Genomic DNA, 21,810 nt, shown 5'->3' with positions numbered 1-21,810 from the left:
TTTTCACAGTCTGCAGACATGTTTCATGAGAATAGCTAGGCTTTACCCAAAGCTGAATCTTTTCTAGTTTATGCTTTTGATTCTGGAGAAATAATAACTCTCTCTAAATAGGAGCCTATTCTGATAAATTTCTAATTTTTTTGAAAAAGAAGCCATGTTGGTCAAATGTGTTTTTCAGTTAACAAATACTAGCAGGGGCAGCGGGGGGGAGGGTTGCGGGGGGTGCCTGGGTGGCTCAGTCAGTTAAGTATCTGACACTTGATTTCAGCTCAGGTTGCAATCTCTAGGTTTGTGAGTTTGAGCCCTGCACTGGGGGCTCTGGGATTCTCCCTCCCTTTTTCTCTGCCCCTCCCCCCTCCCCCTACATCTATCTCTCAAAGCAAATAAATAAAATTTTAAAAATACATATTAGGGACGTGTCTGGCTGACTCATTTGGTAGAGCATGTGACTCTTGATCTTGGGGTCATGAGTTTGAGCCCCACATTGGGTGTGGAGTCAACTCAAAAAAAAAAAAAAGTCAACCAGGCGCTCCCCAGACCAAATCTTTAAAAAAACAAAACAAGAACAAATACTATGCTAATAAAGTCCAACTGTCTTTTCTTCATCTTCCTTGTTATCTTTACTTTTTCCCTTCCGCTGCTTCTCTCAGCAAACTTCACCTTACTTCCACCCAGCTCTAACTGCCTGTTGGCCCTGGCAGTCCAGATCTCAGGCTAGAATGTGGTACTCCTATCCCTGCTCCTATTTGACTTCTCAGGTCTAGGTTAGCTTTCTCTACTCTTGTCACTTGCCTTCCTACCCTCTGATGGATAACATTGTTTGAACGTTTTACCACGTGTTTGTTAGCTCACCCTGAGAATACAGTATAATCTAATTTAATTTCTCGTTAGTTCAGTGGGTTAAGTGTGAGACTAGTGCTGTCCCTTACAAAGAATGTTCATACAAAGAGTGTTCAATAAATGTTATGTGTTGCTTTGAATTATAGCAATGTTGTTTGAGACTAATCCATACTTGTTAATGGCTTTATAAATGGTCAGTAAATGGAACATGTAACTCCTGATGTCCCCAAAATAAGTTTGCTTAATATGGATAGACAGTTGAGATTATATACAAACCAAGTCAGGACAGATATAGTACAGTTGATCCTTGAAGAACATGGAGGCTAGGGGTGCTGACCCCTTGCAGTCAAAAACCAGTATATAACTTTTGACTCCTCCAAAACGTAACTAATAGCCTACTGTTGACCACAAGCCTTACTGATAACATAAACAGTTGATTAACACATATTTTGTATGCTATATGTATTATATATTATATTCTTACAATAAAGTAAGCTAGAGTAAAGAAAATGTTAAGAAAATTGTAAGGGAAGGGGCGCCTAGGTGGCTCAGTTGGTTAAGTATCCAACACTTGATTTTGGCTCAGGTCATGCTCTCACAGTTTGTGGGTTTGAGCCCCGCCTTAGGCTATGTGCTGACAGTGCAGAGCCTGCTTGGGATTCTTTCTCCCTCTCTCTCTGCCCCTCCTGTGCTCTCTCTCTCCCTCTCTCAAAATAAATAAGTAAATAAACTTAAAAAAAAAGAAAGAAGATTGTAAGGGAGAATACATTTTCAGTACTATATTGTATTAATAGAAAAAATCCATATATTAGTAGACCTGCAGAGTTCAAATCCATGTGGTTCAAGGGTCAACTGTATTGATATAATAAGAACTTGAGAAGTATGGCTCAGGAACAGTGGCCAGTTGAAAGCTTATATTTTAATGAAATAAACATTATTTCTTGTCCTGCCTAATTAATCCTTAATGACTACTAACATACTATTTCTGTTTATGCTTTTAACATTTCTATAAGGTAGATCAAGTGCAAATTTCATTATATCCTTTAGGTGTGGATTATATTAATTATATCGGCTGCATACAAAAAGTTTGAGGACCTAAGATTTTCATTCAGTTTTTGCTTAGGGTCTTCAGCTGTGAGAGACTACGCTGGGGCACTCAAAAGCTATATCTGCATGTATACAATACCTTGCCTATAACCAGCCTTCTTAGTGAAAGCAGCCTTCAGGCCTACTCCCAGTTATTTTAGCCCTTACACAGGCTTCCTAATCTTGAAAGAATTGATAGTCCACTGCAATCAGTCAGGCCTGTGGCAATGATACTAACTTCAAGACTTTTCCCAAGAGAAAATACTGACCACTGACAGTATCATCCCTAGATAAGAAAGGAGTTCTCAGTTAACATATTTAAAACTATAGTTCTGTAAAGCAGTTAGCCAAAACATCATGCTTCCTCTTTGATATTTTTAAAACTCCTTTCTACTGGGATGGAACTGAGTAGCAGCATTTTCTCCAATAATGCTTTGTTTTTCCTTTACAGAGGCACAAAGCACTGCTTTTCTCTATGCTCTTAGTGAGTTTCAATAACTGAAAAGGTCACTTCACAGAAATGTTATAAAAAGGAGAAATCATGAGTGCCCAACAGAATGCTGGTGCTCAATACACATTTGAGTAATTGATTAATTGCCTCTTGGGTTAGTGACATACTCAGGAAATGACCTGGATGACCACAAGGACTGCCAGTTGTTTGCTGACCACACTGTGATTATTTAAACCAGCTTTCTTCTTATTACTGCATCACAAAAGATGTGATGACTCTTCTTCAGTGAGTCAAGGGGTTCTGTCTCATTAGGAGAGGGAAAGGAGGAGATAAGGCAGACATCCCATGCTGCTCTTTTGTGTAGCAACAGAAGTGTTTGGGTATTGCTGTTTTGATGACTCAGTAGTGAGTCACTTTTAAAGTTCTGTAAAAGGCCATGTTCAGCTCAGACAGGATTAAGATGAGCTCATTGGGTAAAGAGTACCCAGTAGTGTGTGATACCATCAGGTGATTGGTGGTGTAAATATGAATGTGGAAAAATCATACCAGCAAAGATGAACTAGTTCCTGAATGCAGAAATCAACTGTACTTGGCAGTCATCTTTTCAATGCCTACTGTGTTCAAGCACTATCCATGGTTCAAGCACCCACTCCTCATTACCTTTATAAAGGTCAGAATATGATAAATGTCTTCAGTGCTACAAAGATCTGGGGTACTTGAAGGAGCTGGGAAAGGGATACTGCCAGCTATATGGTAGGCACTGAGCCAGATGCTTTACATATTTATCTTATGTACTCTTTTTAAAAAATATTTATTTTTGAGAAAGTGTGAGCAGGGGAAGGGCAGAGAGAGGGGGAGACAGGATCCAAAGCTGGCTCTGTGCTGACAGCAGAGAGCCTGATGCAGAGTTCAAACTCACAGACTGCAAGATCTGTGAGTCACCCACAGTCACCCACCCAAGATCTCAGCCAAAGTTGGGTGCTTAACCAACTGAGTCACCCAGGTGCCTCTAACTTATTTAATCTTTAAAGGAACCCTTTGAGAGAGGTATTTTTACTCACATTTTATAGAACAAAATGAAACCCAGATAGGTTCAATGTCTGCACATACAGCCATAGGGCTAATATTCCTGAGACTGTATTACTACTGGCTTAAAGATTAGCTCTTTCTACCCCAGCAAGAATGGGGTAAGGTGAGAGTGATAACCAGTTGGAAGACTTGTTGAAGCAAGGTCGCTGGACCCAGCTGATGGGCCAGACAGTTATGTAGTGTGATGCTAGAGTCTGGACAGCAGGGCACATTATCTTGTCTGGTGGGAATGAGGGAAGTGGGATCCAAAGAGAGTTAGACTTGTGCCTTTACTTTTTTGTTTTAACATAGAAAACCCACATGTATTTTAAATTCTAAAATCAAGAAGAAATATTACAAAAATTGATACTATTGTATGTTGTAGAGGATATGGGGAAATGCATTCTTGTCTACTATGGGGGTGGGTGTAAATTGGTACCATTTTTAAAAGATTAGTTTGATATTTTCTGTTATAATTTAAGTATTTATACTCTTTGACCTAGCAGTTCTACTGAAATGTTTATATAGATCTGCAAAAAATATGTAAAAGAATATTTATCACTGTATCAGTTCATTCAGTGAATACTTAGGGAGAGTCCTCTATGGGCTTGGCACTCCTCTGGGCACTGTGTGAAACAAAACAGTGAAACAAAACAAAGTCCTTTCAGAAAACTTTTGAGGCCTCTGGTGGAGACAGACAAGGCATATAAATAAACAAATGTACAAAAAAATATCAAGTAGTGATAAGTATAAGTGCTGTTAAAAGGGGAGGGGGTAAGGGATTATGAAGTGGTAGAGGGTTGGAGGGAAGTGCTGTTTTAAATAGTGTCATCTGGGAAGACCTTTCTGAGGAGGCAACATTTGAGCAGGAACCTGAATGAAGTGAAGGAATCAGCCAAATGGAGATCTGGAGGAAGTGTATTCTAAGCATTGTTTATAATAACAAAAATTGGAGGGCATCCAAATGTCTGTTAAATACTAAGTAATCACAGTCTGAAAAACAATAAGAGAGCTATATGTACAGAATGAAAAGATATTTAAGATATAATGAAAAAAATGTCACAAAAACTGCATAATAATTCCATTTTTAAGAAAGTAGCCTAAGCAAATATATTTATCAGAGGGAAGACATCTAGAGAAACACACAAAATGCCAAAAAACCTGTTACGAAAGGTGCCTGGATGGCTCAGTTAGTTAAACTTCCGACTTCAGCTCAGGTCATGATCTCATGGCTCGGCTCATGAGTTCAAGCCCTGTATTGGGCTCTGTGCTGACAGTGGGGAGCCTGCTTGGGATTCTCTTTCTCTCTCTCTCTCTCTGTCCCACCCTCCCGCCCCCAAGCTTGCATGTGATCTTTCTCTCTGAAAATAAATAAACTTAAAAAAAAAGGTGATTTAGAAGCTACTAGAAGGTGTGTGTGTGTGTGTGTGTGTGTGTGTGTGTGTGTGTGTGTGTGTAATGCATCTTCCCAGGCTGATGCCAGCAGAGGTATACTAGGGGGTATGGCAACCTGGGACCTCGGGCCTTGGGCCTGAGGGAACCAGTGGGATTAGATGGTGCTGGAGTCACACCACTGGAGGGGGAACACTGCACAACCACACTCCACACTGTCTTTGGAATGCCATCCCATTTCCGTGACCTCCCTCTTGTCCCCAAGGAATCACAGGGTCACAACCTATGCAGGACAACCATCAGACCAGACAGCAAGCATCCTTATTAGCTCCTTAGCAACCTTCTTCCAGAAAATTCATAAAACAATAAGCACAGTGAGGTCAGAGCACCTGTCCATCTCAGTCATCATTACCTTGGGAGCGAGACACGTAGGGTTGTCTCTGCAAAAGTTGGGGGAATATAGAGTGAGCAAAACAAAAAGCCTGCTTAGCCCTGTTTTACAGACACTGAGATGGATCTGGAGAAGGAAGGGGATGGATGATGATAATTTGCTGAGGGGCACCTGGGTGGCTCAGTGGGTTAAGTGTCTGACTTCAGCTCAGGTCATGATCTCACGGTTCGATCCCCACATCAGGCTCTGTGCTGACAGCTCAGAGCCTGGAGCCAGCTTCAGATTCTGTGTCTCCCTCTCTGTCTTTCCCTCCCCTGCTCGCTCTCTCTCTCTCTCTCTCTCTCTCTCTCTCTCTGTCAAAAATAAATAAACATTAAAAAAATTTTTTAGGGGTGCCTGGGTGGCTCAGTCGGTTGGGCATCCGACTTTGGCTCAGGTCATGTTCTCACAGTTCTTGGTTTGAGCCCCGCGTCGGGCTCCGTGCTGACAGCTCAGAGCCTGGAGCCTGTTTCAGATTCTGTGTCTCCCTGTCTCTGGCCCAACCCCTCTCACGCTCTGTCTCACTCTCTCTCTCAAGGACAAATAAACATTAAACAAAAAAATTAAAAAAAAATTTTTTTTAACCTGTTACGAGTGGTTGTATGGGTTGAATGAGAGAACAAATCAAAGTGCCTAGGTGCCAACTGAAGAGAGAGTCAGGAGGAGAGCCTCTGAAACAGGATAGGGTGGACAGAATTATGACCCTAGTCCTGAAGTCCCATACCTTTACTTTTTCTGATGTACTTGGAGCTCTCCTCTCAGGTCCCTGATGTCTGAACCCTCCTTTTTCCTTGCTTCCCCACATCCCTATCCCCCTCCTCTAGTTTTGCTCTTGAGAAAGGAGCCTGCAATTCTGTTTTCTTAGCCTGGTACTCCATCTGGACTGGTTTTCCTGCCCCTCCCAGACAAGCAACTTTATGCTCTGGCTGCAGTCTGATGAGGTGCTGATAAGGAAGAGGGCTTCCAGAACCCCTCTGATTTATTATAGGCTCACTTCTAAGTGCAGAATAAAAAGGCTTCATCCTTGGTTACCAGCTTCAGAATATTAACTGAGCCAGGGGCTCAGGTCGGGGGATAGGATTGCTCACACACACTCCCAGCAGTGTTGACCGAACCACCTGCCTTACCATCAAGGTTTTTGAAGCAGCTAAGCTGTAAGTGTTTGATGGCCACCCCTACTCCCACCCACCACTACCAAACTCTGCTGACTGCGGGGCCCTGTGTATCTGTATGCTTGTCAATCAGTTGTTAGAAACAACACAAGAGCACAGAGAAATGCCCAGTAAAAAATAAATACTCAAGAAGTCAGGGTGCCTGGGTGGCTCAGTTAAATGTCCAACTTCAGCTCAGGTCATGATCTCACGGTTCCTGGGTTCGAGTCCTGATTCAGGCTCCGCACTGGCAGTATGAAGCCTGCTCGGGATTCTCTTTCTCTCTCTGTCTCTGCCCCTTGCTCTCACGTGCACTCTCACGTGCATGTGTTCTGTGGTCTTACATAGTTTCTGATAATTTTTCAGTTAATTATCTTGGATTTCTAGGTAGATAATCATATAATTTATAATAATTTTCTTCCAGTATTTAGACTTATTTTTTATTGTCCAATTGCATTAACTAGCACTTTCAGAACAATATTAAATAATAAGAGAGGTGTTCAATGGCCAGTTAGCTCAGCTGGTTAGAGCATGGTGCTAGTAATAGGAGAGGTGGTGAGCAGCCTTGTCTTGCTCCTGACTCTAATGGGAATATTAAGAGTAATACCGGGAGTAGGTTAGGTGTCAGGCTGGCTCAGTAGATAGAGCTTGCAACTCCTGATCTTAGGGTGTGAGTTCAAGTCCCATGCTAAGTGTAGAGCTTACTCAAAAAATAAAATAAAATAAATAAACATGGGGTGCCTGGGTGACTCAGTCAGTTGAGCATCAGACTCTTGATTTTGGCTCCAGTTTTGGAATAGAGCCCTGTGTCAGGCTTTGCACCAAGTGTGGAGTCTGCTTGAGATTCTTTCTCTTTCTGTCTCTCTCTCTGCCCTTCTCCCCTGCTTTCGTGCTCTGAAAATAATTAAAATTAAAATTTTAAAAAGTAAAGACAAGAGTAATACTGGTTGATGAATGTATATGTGTGTGTGAGTGCACACGCACAGGATTTACACCTGTGTTATGTTAAAAAGGTCTTTTCCTTTTATCAGAATATTTATGAGGAATGAGTATTAAATGATATCATATTTTTAATGTTTCTCTTATTTATTCTTTTTCCTCTTTTGATTTATCTATATGGTGAATTGGATTAATGGATTTCCTTATGCCATCTATCCTTCCTGACGTAAATGTGCTTAGTCAAGTTGTTTTCAAATCCTGCAAAATAATGTTAGTATATTTCAATTAGACATTTTGCATCTGTGGTTTTAAATCGGACTGGTCCATGAAGATTGCTGTACAATCTTTATAAGATTTTGGCTTCGTGAAACACTGGGATGTTTTACTTCTTTCTCTGTGCTTTAGAATAGTTTTAATAGTAAGAAAATGATTGATTTCCTGAAAATCTGAAAGAAGTTGCTCATAAACATATCTAAGTTCTGCTTTTTTTTCTTCTTTCTTTCTTTCTTTTTTGGTAGGTATATAGCTTTTGACCACTTTTGTCCAAGATTATTTATCTGTTTAGATTTTCTACTTACTTTGAGTCTCTATTGGTCATTTATATTTCCTTCAGTATTGTCCATTTCATTCAGATTTTAAATAGTATTAGCATAGGATTGGGCAAATGTTGATTGAATCCCCTCCCTTGTATTTCTCATCATTTCTTCTGTACCCATCTGTAAACCCTTTCTCATTCCTAATTTGTATATTTATATTTATGTTTTGCCTTTCTTTTTTATTATGTTAGCTAGTGGCTTATCAGTTTTGTTTGCTTCCTCCCATCCCAAAGAATAGATCTTAGATTTATGCATCAATTATGTTGTTTTCCTGATTTTGAAATAATTCATTTTGCTTTGTTTTTAAAAACTTTTTTAGGGGTGCCTGGGTGGCTCAGTCGGTTAAGCGTCTGACTGATCTCACGGTTCGTGAGTTCAAGCCCCGCATCGGGTTCTGTGCTGTCAGTTCAGAGCCTGGAGCCTGCTTCAGATTCTGTGACTCCCTCTCTCTCTGCCCATCCCCCACTCACGCTCTGTCTCTCTCTATCAAAAAATGAATAAACATTAAAAACATTAAAAAAATCTTAAAAACTTTTTTAACGTTTATTCATTTTTGAGAGGGAGAGAAAGAGAGACAGAGTGTGAGCAGGGGAGGGGCAGAGAGAGAGGGAGACAACAGAATCTGAAGCAGGTTCCAGGCTCCCAGCTGTCAGCACAGAGCCCGATGCGGGGCTCAAATCCACGAACCATGAGATCATCATCTGAGCTGAAGTCAGGCGCTTAGCCGACTGAGCCACCCAGGAGGCAACCACTGTGGGATCTTTTTAAGTGCAGGGCCCTGTGGACACACTCATGAAGCTGGCCCTGCCAGCATGCCTCTGGGCTCTGTTCCTATCCCTAACTCACCTCCCCACCGAAGGTACCCACCGCCTGACTTCAGATAGCAAGAATAGCTCTGCCTGTAGTCTTCTGTGTCTAACTTTTATTGCCTAGTATTATGTTTGTGAGGATCATCCGTACTTTCACATGTAGTTGAAGTTTATACATTCTCATTGGTGTATGGTTACAACTATGTAATTCAGTTTTGTAATTCAGTTTTGGTTTCTCACTGACTGAAGAATTGTTTAAGACAACTTGAAAACTTTTCTACTCTGAGCACACTAGGCCATGGATCAACTTCCTAGTTTCAGGCTCTTTTCCTCTGAATGAGTGGGTCCTTACTCATAGAATATATAGTATGAATAAGAAACAGTGAGCTTTATTCCCTCCTCATGTTCTTCTGATACACAGTGAGAAAGAAAGAAGAAGTTAGCTGAATTCATTTAACATTTACTGGGGTCATGATCTTTTGTTTTACAACACTAGAGAGGATTTGGAATGGTGAAGGTGTGTTAGGAGAGCATTTCAAACCTTATGTGGTATTGATCCTCTCTTTTAAAGAGTAGCCATTCTCCTTTTTGTTCAAGGCTGCCATGAATTTGGAGAGTGAGATGTAGGAGATCCTGAACATTTTGCCAGTGAGCTGCTTGCTTTCACTCTTTCTCTCTTCAACAAAATGAATAGTTTTTTTCCCCCCCTTTTTAAAAGATTACTTATTTTTAAGTAATTTTTACACCCAGCATGAGGTTCGAACTCACAACCCCAAGATCAAGAGTCATAAGCTCTTCCAGCTGAGCCAGCCAGGTGTCCCCAAAATGGGTAGTCTTTTTATTTATTTTTATTTCTTTAAAAAAGTTTTTATTAATTAAACATTAATTTTTAATGTTTATTTATTTTTGAGAGAGAGAGACAGAGTATAAATGGGGGAGGGTCAGAGAAAGAGGGAGACACAGAATACCAAGCAGGCTCCAGGCTCTGAGCTGTCAGCACAGAACCCAACACGGGGCGCGAACCCATGAACTGCGAGACATGACCTGAGCCGAAGTCGGATGCTTAACCAACTGAGCCACCCAGGTGCCCCCAAAATGGGTAGTCTTAGAACAATAGATAGGTGGGAGGCAACGGGCAAGCATCTACTCACTCCCAACAGAAGATGGCTGGTCGTGATAAACAGCGGCTAAGTTACAATGGCTACAGAACGCCCTGAGAGAAGTGCACAGTTCAAGGCAGGTGGCCTCCCCATATTTACTAACACTCTGTCCTGGACAGGCACCCTTCATTTAGCGGATTGTCACCAGGGCTGATCAGAGAGTGTGTGTGTCTTGTTCTACTCCTAACCCAGGGTAAGCATACATACCTTCAGTGGAAGATGGCAGCAGATATACAAAGATGGAAGCAGGAGGATACATACCTGCAAGAGAACAAGTGGTAGCAGTGTTATCACATGGTTCAGAAAACGAGAATGTCATCAGATGGTCTGTGGCTGTAGTTCTGCATCTTTCCTCAGTTCTACTCACTACTCTCTTGCCTCAGACATAAGGCTGTCCATAGCTAGTGCTCCAGAATGGGAAATATCACAGTGAACTACACGGTGCAAATAAAACTTCTATTTTATGATCCTGTTCTTCCAAAATTAGAGCATTTTTTGTTTTTCTCTGGCCTTTTTTTCCTCCTTGGTTTTAAAATTAGAGTTATGGGGCTCCTGGGTGGTTCAGTTGGTTGTGTCCAACTCTTGATTTTGGCTCAGATTATGATCTCATGGGTTTGTGGGTTTGAGCCCCACACTGGGCTCTGCACTGATGCAGAGCCTGCTTCAAATTCTCTCTCTACTCCTCCCCCACTTGTACATGCTCTCTCTCTCAAAATAAACAAACTTAAAAAAATCCGGGGCATCTGGGTGGCTCAGTTGGTCGAGTGTGTGACTTCGGCTCAGGTCATGATCTCACAGTTCATGAGTTTAAGCACCACTCTGGCTTGTCTGCTGTTGGCACAGAGCCTCTTCGGATCCTGTGTCTCCCTCTCTCATCATTCCCCTGCACTCTCTCTGTCTCTCAAAAATAAATAAAGCATTTTTTTAAAATTAAGAATTATATACCTTTCTGTTACTGTTAATATACAGTCTCATTTATATTTTATTTTCAAAATCAATAGTTTTCCAGTCAAAAAATAGAGAACAGAGTAGATAGATCCTGTTCTCTTCGTCTCTGACAGGGAAGAGAGAAGAGCAGATATATGACATGATCAAAATAGAGCACTAGTGGAGGACAGAGGAAGGTCTTTTGTGCCTTTTCCACTGTGCTGGCTCCTACCAGGGCATCAGCACTCCCGGACCGTCAAGGGAGAAAGTACATCTGCAGGAGGAAGTCACTACCTGACCATCCTCAGAGCCCCCCGCTGGGAGGGCGGCCTCCCTCTTGCTGGGAAGGACTGTCGTGCCTCAACTTGCAAAGAGAGGAAGACCATCAAGCCAGAGCACCTATGCGCTTTAGAACTCTAAACTCAGGGACCAGAAACAACAGGAGTCCGAGGAAATCTCTGTAGAAGGTACAAATGCCAGTGGGCCACTTGATAGTGTTGCACTTGTGAGAGCTGCCAGTGTGGGTGGGCGCCTTTCCATGCCTTTTTATGAACTAATCCTGAGTAGAAGATCCTGGTTGCTGTTTCCTCACAGCCTGGACATCTGTGGTATGACTTCTCTGTTGACTCCCTTGCTCCTGAAGGAGCTCCAACGCCAATGCCAATGAATAGATGAGAATGAATGGGACATGGAGAACCAGAACAGGGATGGAGTTTCACCTCTAGTGGGCACTTCTCTTAGAAACCCTCCTGGTCCCTGGGCCGGGTTTGGCTGGACCAGTGGCTTTGAACTCTCAAGGCTAAAATACCCTGTGTATTAGTTTCCTGTTGCTGCTGTAACAAATTGCCACAAACTTCTGGTTTAAAATCACACACACACACACACACACACACACACACACACTCACAAAGACACAAATTTATTCTATCATGTTTCTGGAGGTCAGAAGTCAGAAATTAGTTGCCAGGGTTAAAGTCAGGGTACATCAGGGCTGGTTCCTTTTGAAAGTTCTGAGGGAAAAAATCCATTTTCCTTGCCTTTTTCAGCTTCTAGTAGCCACCTGTATTTCATGGCTTATGGCCTCTTTCTCCATCTTTGAGTCACATCACTCCAATCTCTGCTTCTGTCACCACAGGACTTTCTCCTCTGTCTCTTCCCATATTCCTCTTATAAGGACCACATCGGGTTCACTCAGATAATCCAAGATTGCCTCCCCATCTCAAGATCCTTAATCACATATGCAAAGTCCCTTTAGCCATAAACAATAACACTCACAGATTCTGGGGATTAGGACATGGGGGGGGGCATTATTTAGCCTACCAAATCTTACGACCAGTCCACCCCAGGAACTCCCAGAGCACCCCACTCAGAAGCCTCCCGCTCAGTGCTGAGGCTTGGAGGAGCCTGATACAAGACTCTCCCATAATTTATCTAAGTGATCCTCCATTAAGCTGTTTTGGAACTTTTGCTATTATGAGCAATGTTGCTTCAAGTATTCTTGACATCACTTGACATCACTTCTCCACACGTGAATATATCCTTAGGGTACATTATTAGGAGTAGAATTGTTGGGTCAAAGGACATGTGCACTTTAAACCTATTTCCCTATATCCTTACCAATAATAAATCAACTTTTTAATATATGGGGTACCTTAATGTCTCAGTCGGTTAAGTGTATGACTTAGCTCAGGTCATGATTTCGCCGTTCGTGAGTTTGAGCCTCTTGTCGGGCTCTGTGCTGATAGTTCAGAGCCTGGAGCCTGCTTTGGGTTCTGTGTCTCCCTCTTTCGCTGCTCCTCCCCAACTCATGCTCTGTCTCTGTCTCTGTCTGTGTGTGTCTCTCTCTCTCTCAAAAATAAACATTAAAAAAATGAAAAAAAAATTTATTTGGTCAATATGATTATAAAGGCAAAAGTGGCTGTCAGATTGGGCAAGGAGATAAAACTAGTCTCCCAGGTCTGATGTGGGCATGTCCTTCTCAGTATCATCCCAGCGACTGAGGGAGGCAGTCAGGGTCCTTCTCTTCCCATCACTCATGCTGTTTTCTCCCAGCATGAAATAATTTCCTTCCAGGTAGAGAAAAGAGCACCTCGCCCTCTACCTCCAGCCCAGGCACAGCTGGTTGAGTCAGAAGGAGGTGGTGAAGTAGTGTATAGTTGTGGATTGCTCCCTGGACCTACATAGCACCTCCTGCTGGAGACTGACTTCAAGGCTTATCATAGTGCCTTTAATTCATTAACTAGTTGCTTTCTTTTTGACTCTGAAATATCCACAATAGCAAAGCCAGCTTCACAATAGCAAAGCCAGCTTCACAATAGCGAAGATCATTTTTGCATTAAAAAAAATGGTCCACTTTTCTACTGTTCCTGATTTTCTGTTGAAAAGAACATTAAGCAATTTCTGGATGTTAGGAAAGCCCTAAGACAGCTGAGAGGCTGCTTGCTTGATCAGTTTATCTGGGTAAAAGATCTGGTGAATGTTAAGAGCTGCTCTCAGGACGTTTATCGCTTAAAGCCTGCCACTGGCTTGGAGCAAAACTTTCCTATTTAAAAAGATAAGACAACCTCCTTGCCACAGCAGAGATTTTACCCCTGCTTTCTCCATAGAATTGTCTGGCTGCCACGGGGACTGAGTCTGTAACCCAGGTTAGAGCTGTTTTTCACAACCCTTTGTTAGGCAGGGTTGTACCTAATGAAGCAAAATGAAACCCCTGCTTGGGGACTGGAGGGTTCTCTGTGCCTCTCAAGCCAGGTGAGTTTAGAGCTGGAGGGAGCAGCTACAGGTCACCCACTGCTCTGCAAGGCCTCCAGGAGTTATGGGGGAGCCGAAGTTCCAGGTTATACTAACGGAGCCCATGCTCTAAAAGGAGAAACAGATAATATATTTCCAAAACACAAGTCATACCTCTTGTGTGACAGTGAAAAGAGAAGGATTGATGGAAGAGCTTTCCCCAGTAGGGCAGGCTACATAATCTGTGGGACTCCGTGCAAAAAGAAAATGTGAGCCTCTTGGTCAAAAAACAGGAAAAAAGTTCTGTTAAAGGTATGTATAAAGCCAGACACAAAAAGACAAATAGTGATGCCACTTATATGACATACTGAGAATAGTCAAATTCATAGAAAGTGAAAGTAGAAGGGTGTCTGCCAGGGGCTGGGGGTGGGGGGGAGGTGGGAGTTCTTGTTTCAGTTTGGGAAGATGAGAAAGTTCTGGTGATGGATGGTGGGGATGTTTGCACAATGATGTGGATGTGCTTAATAACACTGAACTGCACACTCAAAAATGGTTGAAATGGTAAATTTTATGTTATACGTATTTTACAACCACCGCCCCCCTGAAGGAATGCATGAGCTTTTTCCTTATTTTGAGGTCTCTCTCTCTTGACTTGTGATGGTGTTTTTTATTTGCTATCTAGCATCATTCTAAGTAAAGAAAAATTAATCTTAAATTTTTAGCATGAATCTTACTTTCATCTTTATATTATGCAATGCCAGGGTTTTGTTTTGTTTTGTTTTGTTTTGCTTTATTTTGTTTGTTTTTGAGAGGGGGAGAGAGAGAGAGAGCGGGGCAGGGGCAGAGGCAGAGAGAGAGGAAGATTGTCTGTGCTGACAGCAGAGAGCCCCATGTGGGGCTCGAACTCACGAACCATGAGATCATGACCTGAGCCAAAGTCAGACCCTTAACGGCTGAACCACCCAGATGCCCCTGTAATGCCAGTTTTAAATAAAAATATCATAGTGTTGAACTTGTATTTGAAATCACTGAAATTACATGATTCAAATTTTGTGGCTCCTCCTAGAGGGCACCTCAAGCTGGCTAGAAGGATCAAACACCAGCCAGGCTCAGGAAAGGTGGAAGGAGGAAGTGAGGACCCCCAGGCGCAGAACCTACAGAAAGAGTCCTCTGGGTCATGGGACTTCACAGGTGCCTGAGGTGGTGCCGGTCTGGGCCTGACAGCTATCAGGTCCCCCTTCCCACAGGCCTACTCCTCCAGCCCACGAGAAACAGGCTACTCCCAGGGATCTTCAAAATTCAGAACTGGGACACATTCAGTACAGGGTATGCACGAGGCCTCATCCCTGTCAGGACTTGGCTAACGTCAGCTGCCCACCTCAGCTCTGTGCTGCTGCCTGCCTGGAGTGAGGATGGCCGCCACCACGCCTGACTCCACAGGGGCATGTGCCTGACACTGACCTATTGAAAGCAGAGGGCAATTGCAAGTTGAGGGAGAGACCAGGTCAGGTAGGGGAGTGACAGAGAACCCATCCACAGAGGCTGCAGGTGGGACTGTGTCCCATTGCTCCATGAGACCTCACCTGCAGAACACACATTCAGGGGCACCTGTGTGGCTCAGTCGGTTAGGTTAGGCAACTGACTTCAGCTCGGGTTATGGTCTTGAGGTTTGTGAGTTCAAGCCCCATAATGGGCTCACTGCTGTCAGCCCAGAGCCCTCTTTCGTTCCGTTCCTCTGTCTCCCTCTCTGCCCCTCCCCTGCTTGCATTCTCTCTCTCTCTCTCTCTCTCTCTCAAAAATAAACCTAAAAAAGAAAGAACGCACAAAGATAAAACTATTAAGAATTCCAAGACTGGGGGCGCCTGGGTGGCTCAGTCGGTTAAGCGTCCGACTTCAGCTCAGGTCACGATCTCGCGGTCCGTGAGTTCGAGCCCCGCGTCGGGCTCTGGGCTGATGGCTCAGAGCCTGGAGCCTGCTTCCGATTCTGTGTCTCCCTCTCTCTCTGCCCCTCCCCCGTTCATGCTCTGTCTCTCTTTGTCTCAAAAATAAATAAACATTAAAAAAAAAAAATTAAAAAAAAAAAAAAAAGAATTCCAAGACTGCAGGGGCGCCTGGATGGCTCAGTCGATTAAGCATCTGACTTTGGCTCGGGTCATGATCTCATGGTTTGTGGGTTCAAGCCCCATGTCAGGCTTTGTGCTAACAGCTCAGAGCCTGGAGCCTGCTTCAGATTCTGTGTCTCCCTCTCTCTCTCTGCCCCTCCCCCCATTCACGCTCTGTCTCTCTGTCTCAAAAATAAGTAAACGGTAAAAACAAAATAAAAAAAAAAAAAAAAGAATTCCAAGACTGCAACCACAGTGCATTAAATCCCAAGTGCAGAGTCTGGTCAATTGTACTGGTCACAAGTCCATGAGCCAGCCTTGTTCCTCAGTCAAAAGAAAGAGGGTATTTGGCTGGAGTATTCTTTGTAAGATCTCTGAGGAAACCTAAGTATAGAGAGTGCTTAAGTGGAAGGGGCTGAGGCAGCCTTTTTGTACTTCCCACATGCTCCCTTTCCTTCCTTGGCAACAGACTCCAGCTATGCCCCTTTCCTTTTTGCCCTCTGCTTTCTTACTGTTGGGATCTACTGATAGTTGACTGGTCTATAGTCTTTTATATATATATATCTTTTTATATTTATTTATTTTTGAGAGAGAGAGCGTGACTGGGGGAGGAGCAGAGAGAGAAGGAGACACAGAATCCGAAGTAGGCTCCAGGTTCCGAGCTGTCAGCACAGAGCCTGATGTGGGGCCTGAACTCATGAACCGTGAGATCATGACCTGAGCCAAAGTTGGATGCGTAACCAACTGAGCCACGCACGTACCCCAACTGGTCTACAGTCTTATGTGAGCTAGGAAACACTGGAACACAAATTCCTTGGAGTCCAGTCCATTTTAGTGCTGAATGCATGGTTTCCCGACATTACTTACCTAGTCCTGGAGCTGCCGTGCAGGAAAGGCAGCATGTGATATCACCCAAATGACCACCCCGAGGTGGAGGGGCACAGAGAGCTGTCCGGCCTTTGGGGCAGCTGCCACCTTTGGAGAGGTGAGGAAGCCAAGTTCTTCTCTTACTCTATTTCCTAAATTCTTAATGACTGCAGACTGTAGGCAATGTTCTTTTTCTCTGTAGTGGCCTCAGGTTGTGTCTGGGAGAGTGAGGGGTTTTCTTAGAGTAAGTTTTGCCTTGAGCAACTGCCTGGATCCCATTGCAGTTATGCTCCAACAGGCTCCATTTGTAAAGTACTTGTGTTTCATCAAGGGTCTTTGGGGACTTTCCAACTTTGGAGGGCTCCTTTATGCACCCTACACTCTGAAGAAACCCTGCACCAGCTTAACTAGCAACTGTCTGCACATCAGCTGGAGTCTTCCCTTGGGGGAAATGTGCCGCCACCCATCCCCAGGAAGGCAGGTAGGGGACAAACCAGCAGCATCCCTCTGCCCTTTTCTCTGGTGCCGGTAGGAAGGCATTTTCTTTGGAGCTGAGGGATAAACAGGCCTGCCAGCAGAGTCCAGCTCAGCCCTGTCCAGTCTAGCTGGCAAAGGAGCTGGGGTGAGGGAGAAAGCCTGGAATCTGAGCACAGGCAGTAAGGGGCCCAGGGAGGCTGATAGCGTGGGCTTGGTCCTGGGAAGCACAGCAGGCCTAGCTGGGCCCGGCAGAGGAGCCCCGTCAGCAGCCAGGACTGGGGCTGGGAGGCCAGAGCACCACCCTGTGACTTTGCAGATCCTCTTCTTCCTCTGCCTCCCCATACCAGCCCCTTTCTGAGCCTTAGCAGGCCTTAGCTGTGAGTTCTTTGTGTGCTTTTAAGGTCTCAGGCAAGAGAGAAGACAGGATCTGTGTGTGACTAAGACCCTTTCTAATGTTAAATATCTGTGAAGAGCTTTGAAGGGAAAGCAACCAGTCGCCTGCCCAACCCTGAAGGGTTTCCCATTTCAGATAAGTAAGTCATGACCCTTTTTTAGCAAGACTTCAAAGAACCTCATCAAAGATAACATTTGTATTAAATACAACAGTACATTTTTTCCTTTTTTACCATAAAGTTTGAAATGAAACATGAGAGCGGCATTTCAGCTCTCTGGCAAACAAAGCACAGTGAGCACGGTGAAGGAATGATTACTGCAGGGCAGGCCTCCCCCTCCTTTCTTTTTTGGAACTTGGACCCTAAGCTAAATTTCTGACATTAGACATGGTTTTTCGAGTGTTCTGGTCATTGGGCAATCAGAAAATACCAGAGCTCATCTTGATAATCTTTGCCGCCAGCATCATCTGAGAAGGCAGTTGTGGTGTGGTGAAAGCACACTGGACATGGGGGTCAGACTGGGTTCTCTGGGGTGCCTGGGTGGCTCAGTTGGTTGAACATCCGACTCTTGCTTTCGGCTCAGGTCATGATCTTCCAGTGTCGTGAGTTCGAGCCCTGCATTGGGCTCCATGCTGACAATGGGGAGCCTGCTTGGGATTCTTTGTCCCTCTCTGCCCCTCCCCCACTCATGCGTGTGGGCACTCTCTCTCTCAAAATAAGCATTAAAAAAAAAAGCAAAAAAAAAGCCTGGGTTCTCAAGTCTTTGCCTTGCCTCTTCACAGTCGGAGGGCCTGGGTGGAGACACAACTTCTTTGGACCCTCTGTTTCTCCTTTTATAAATGGGGATAATGGGGATAATAAATCCCGTATATCTCACAAAATTGTTAGAAGAGCGTAACAATGTATGAAAAAATACTTATTCTGTGCTTGATAAACAATATACTCTCAATATATGTGTGTTGGGTTATAACTGATGGCATTTGTGCTCTTTTCTACCACACTCTCTCCCACACCCATACCACATTAATAAAACAAATATAAAGGTAACATTTTAAAAATTGCTGTATTCAAAATTAATAATAAACTTTAGGGTAAATAAGCTTTAAAACAAAAGTACATAAGCAAAAATAAATAATTTACACGGACCCACTAACCTAATTTTCAGAGGAAAGCCATGTCCAATTACAGCACTATTATCCCGGGCTCCAGCCTATGGTCAAACTTGGATAGTTCATTATTTTTAAAAAACAGTAACAAAAAAAACTGAACGCTAAGTAAAATCTTTAACAAAACCAAAGCACTGGATTTAACTTTTTAATTTTAAATAACCAAACTTTGTTATTTTATACATAATCCAATGTAATGGATCCAATTCAATATAATTAGCATTTCAGCTTGAAGAGTTGGTATTTTAACAGGGATGGAAAACTATAATGAATAGTTTTCAAACCATGAGGTACAAAAAAAAACCAGACACGTATACAGTAGAACAAAAACTGCAGACACTCTATTAACTTGGGGAAATATTTGAAGGCTTTACATCCTTTATTATCCATGATGGCTTCTGGAATTGATTGTTTGAAGTATAGAACCTTTAACATTTTAGATACAGCCTTTATTTTATTTGTCACAGTAAGTTAAAAATCCATCATAAGACTCCATAAGACTTTGCTGATCTTGCATGTGGACTCTAGGAGTTTGTGAACTGATAAAAGAGTAACATGAAAATTTACTGTATTGCCCTAATTTCATACATCCTTGTACACAATGAATCAGTTTGGGAATCTATTCCAAGGGTTATATACACAAAAGTGTCAAGAATAAAATGTTCTCCACTCTTGCATAAAAACGTGTACAGTATTTCAGGAATGGAAAAATTCTAATTTTCCTGGGCCCGGGTTCCTGGGTGTCTGCTGCCCGAAGATGAAAGGCTCCTCCTGCTGCGATGCTCCACTGTTCTGAGGATTAATCATCCAACCCTGGTGTTTCTCCTTGTTGGATCCTAGATGCTATTCTGATGGCTTCTTCCAGAGATGGCTGTTCTCCAAGCTGAAACAGGAACAGACACAAAGCCACAGTCAAGATAATACCGAAGAAACAGTATATGCCCGAAGTAAAATCTCTGTAATTCTGACACCCGGACTCGTTAAGATACGACTGCTGATCCAATCATTAAGAGCACGCAAAAAATTCTTGCAGGAGAATAATGTAGTTTCTTACTTTAGGATTTTGCAGTTTTGTTTTAAGTAGGCTCCGTGCCCAACCTGGGGCTTGAACCTCATGAGCCTGAGACTGAGAATTGCATGCTTTACCTACTGAGTCAGCCAGGCACTCCATCTTTCTTTAGGATTTTCTTTTAAGCTTATATTATTTAAGCTTATATCTTTTAAGCTTATATATTTATTTTGAGAGAGAGAGAGAGAGACAGCAAGGGAGGGGCAGAGAAGAGGGGAGAGAGAGAATCCCAAGCAAGCTCCGTACCATTGGCCCAGAGTCCCGACGTGGGCTCGAACTCACAAACTGTGAGACCATGACCTGAGCCGAAATCAAGAGTCAGATGCTTAACCAACTGAGCCACCAGGCACCTCTTCCTTTAGGACTTTGATAAACCTTCACTCATGCAATGGACAAAAGATGCTCATCTTTTCCAATGGAGGTATTCAGAGAGCTTCCTGAGTCTTTAGCTTCTATACCATAAACTAAATTAAAAACAATGGTTGGCATTTTCCTGAGTGTGTTCTAACTCTTTTCCAAGTAAATACATGAAAAACAACTCTTCCCAAGGAAAGGTAATCTGTATTCTAGACTGTCTTCCTGAATCCAGCGACTTCCCCAAGAATAGTTTCTTCTGTCTTCTGATGTTCCCCCAACATAAAATGGGGCTGTGCAGTGATTCTCAGAGGACTAATTTGGGTCTACATTTACACTAGGTTCATTTCCAAGTGCTTTACAGAATCCTGCTTAATTAGACTTATTTTGAAAGTAAAGATAGCTGGCTGGGTGCATGCTGGGATGTATACCAGAAGCCTTATTTTTCTTACTATAAATTCCCCTAAAAACCGTAAAGATAATAGCAAACAAAGTGCCAGTCTCTTTGAAACCACCTCAAACACAGCAATTTCCTTCTAGTGGCTAAGTGACACAGATTAGTCTGTCCCCAGCCTCCCCTAAAGGTTCTGAATAAAGCACAATGTGCAAGGTTGAGAGCTAGGAAGTAGTCTTCCTGTTGATTGAGGACAGCTGCTACAGAACTCACCTGAACTGCAATCTGGGTGCCATTGGATGTTGCCACTAAGGTCAGAGGTCTGGTTTCTGTGGTTACTAAATGATGGCTGTGCTGTTGATGCCCCATTTCTGATGAGGCAGTATGGAATGCTGCCAAGTCCTGAGCCACAATTGCGACCTTAAACAAAAAATACACAAAATAAAGCTATGATTAAATACATTAAACTCCATTTAATGCAAGGGACTGTCTTGAAATTTGAAAGGAAAAACTCCCTTCTGACCACAGACTTGTAGAAGCCTAAAGTTGGAAGAGAACTTCTATATTGTCTATCTTAGACTCTTTTTTGTTTGAAGAAGTTGAGGCTCAAAAAGAAGGCATTTATCTAAGCTTATGTGAACCAATGATATAACAGGGTAGAGGACACTTGGCAGGTAGGTCTGCTACACCAGGCTTCATTAACCAGGACAGACGTGACCATGCTTAGGATCTCCTACCCTAAGTGGATGCTTGGTACGTTACACATGTAGAGTAATTCATATCTCAAATGTCTATTTATTCCTGAGTTGGGATCAGTGAAACATAATATATACTATTTTCTCTTGTTTAACTGATGCATTTTTTTTAATTAAAAAAAACTTTTTAAAAAATTTTATATAGAGAGAGAATGAGCAGGAGAGAGGGGTAGAGGGAGAGAGAGAATCTTAAACAGGCTCCATGCTCAGCGCAGAGCCTAAGGTGGGGGTCAATCCCACAACCCTGGGATCGTGACCTGAGGTGAAATCAGGAGTCGGACGCTTAACCAACTCAGCCACCCAGGCACCCCTACCTGTTGGGACTTAAAATTAGATTTCCATTTAACTAGGAAAACTGAAAAGACTAGGGATTGACTGGAAGGGATGACAAGGGAACTTTCTGGGGGTGATGAAAATGTTGGGGATGGTGTTATATGCATGTGTATGTGTAACAACTCACTGAATTGTAAATTTAAAATTTGTACATTTCACTGTAAATTTTACCTCAATTAAGAAAAAATAGATTGTGAGTCGATCTGAAAAACATGTTCAACCTCGTTAATGATCAGACAAATGAAAATAAAATAGAATTCAACTTCTGCTTGTGAATTATGCAAATATGTTAAAAATCTTCAATGCTAGCAAGAAGAGTACA

General features: G+C 42.9%; 1 protein-coding gene across 6 annotated transcripts in view; it reads right to left on the bottom strand.

The window, feature by feature from the left end:
• Positions 1 to 18,461: 18,461 nt before the first annotated feature.
• ZNF143 (zinc finger protein 143) overlaps positions 18,462 to 21,810 on the bottom strand; it is a 56,166-nt gene continuing 52,817 nt past the window's right edge. For all 6 annotated transcript variants that reach the window (XM_045484456.1, XM_045484453.1, XM_045484457.1 and 3 more), the window contains 2 exons: positions 20,674 to 20,820; positions 18,462 to 19,466 (listed from right to left, as the gene is read on the bottom strand). In XM_045484456.1, the coding sequence (XP_045340412.1) occupies positions 19,383 to 19,466; positions 20,674 to 20,820 (231 nt within the window). In that variant the 3' untranslated portion in view covers positions 18,462 to 19,382. The remainder of the gene's footprint in view (positions 19,467 to 20,673; positions 20,821 to 21,810) is intronic.

This window comes from Leopardus geoffroyi, chromosome D1, assembly GCF_018350155.1.
Source record: "Leopardus geoffroyi isolate Oge1 chromosome D1, O.geoffroyi_Oge1_pat1.0, whole genome shotgun sequence".
NCBI lineage: Eukaryota > Metazoa > Chordata > Mammalia > Carnivora > Felidae > Leopardus > Leopardus geoffroyi.
This window is presented reverse-complemented; position numbering and strand designations above follow the sequence as displayed.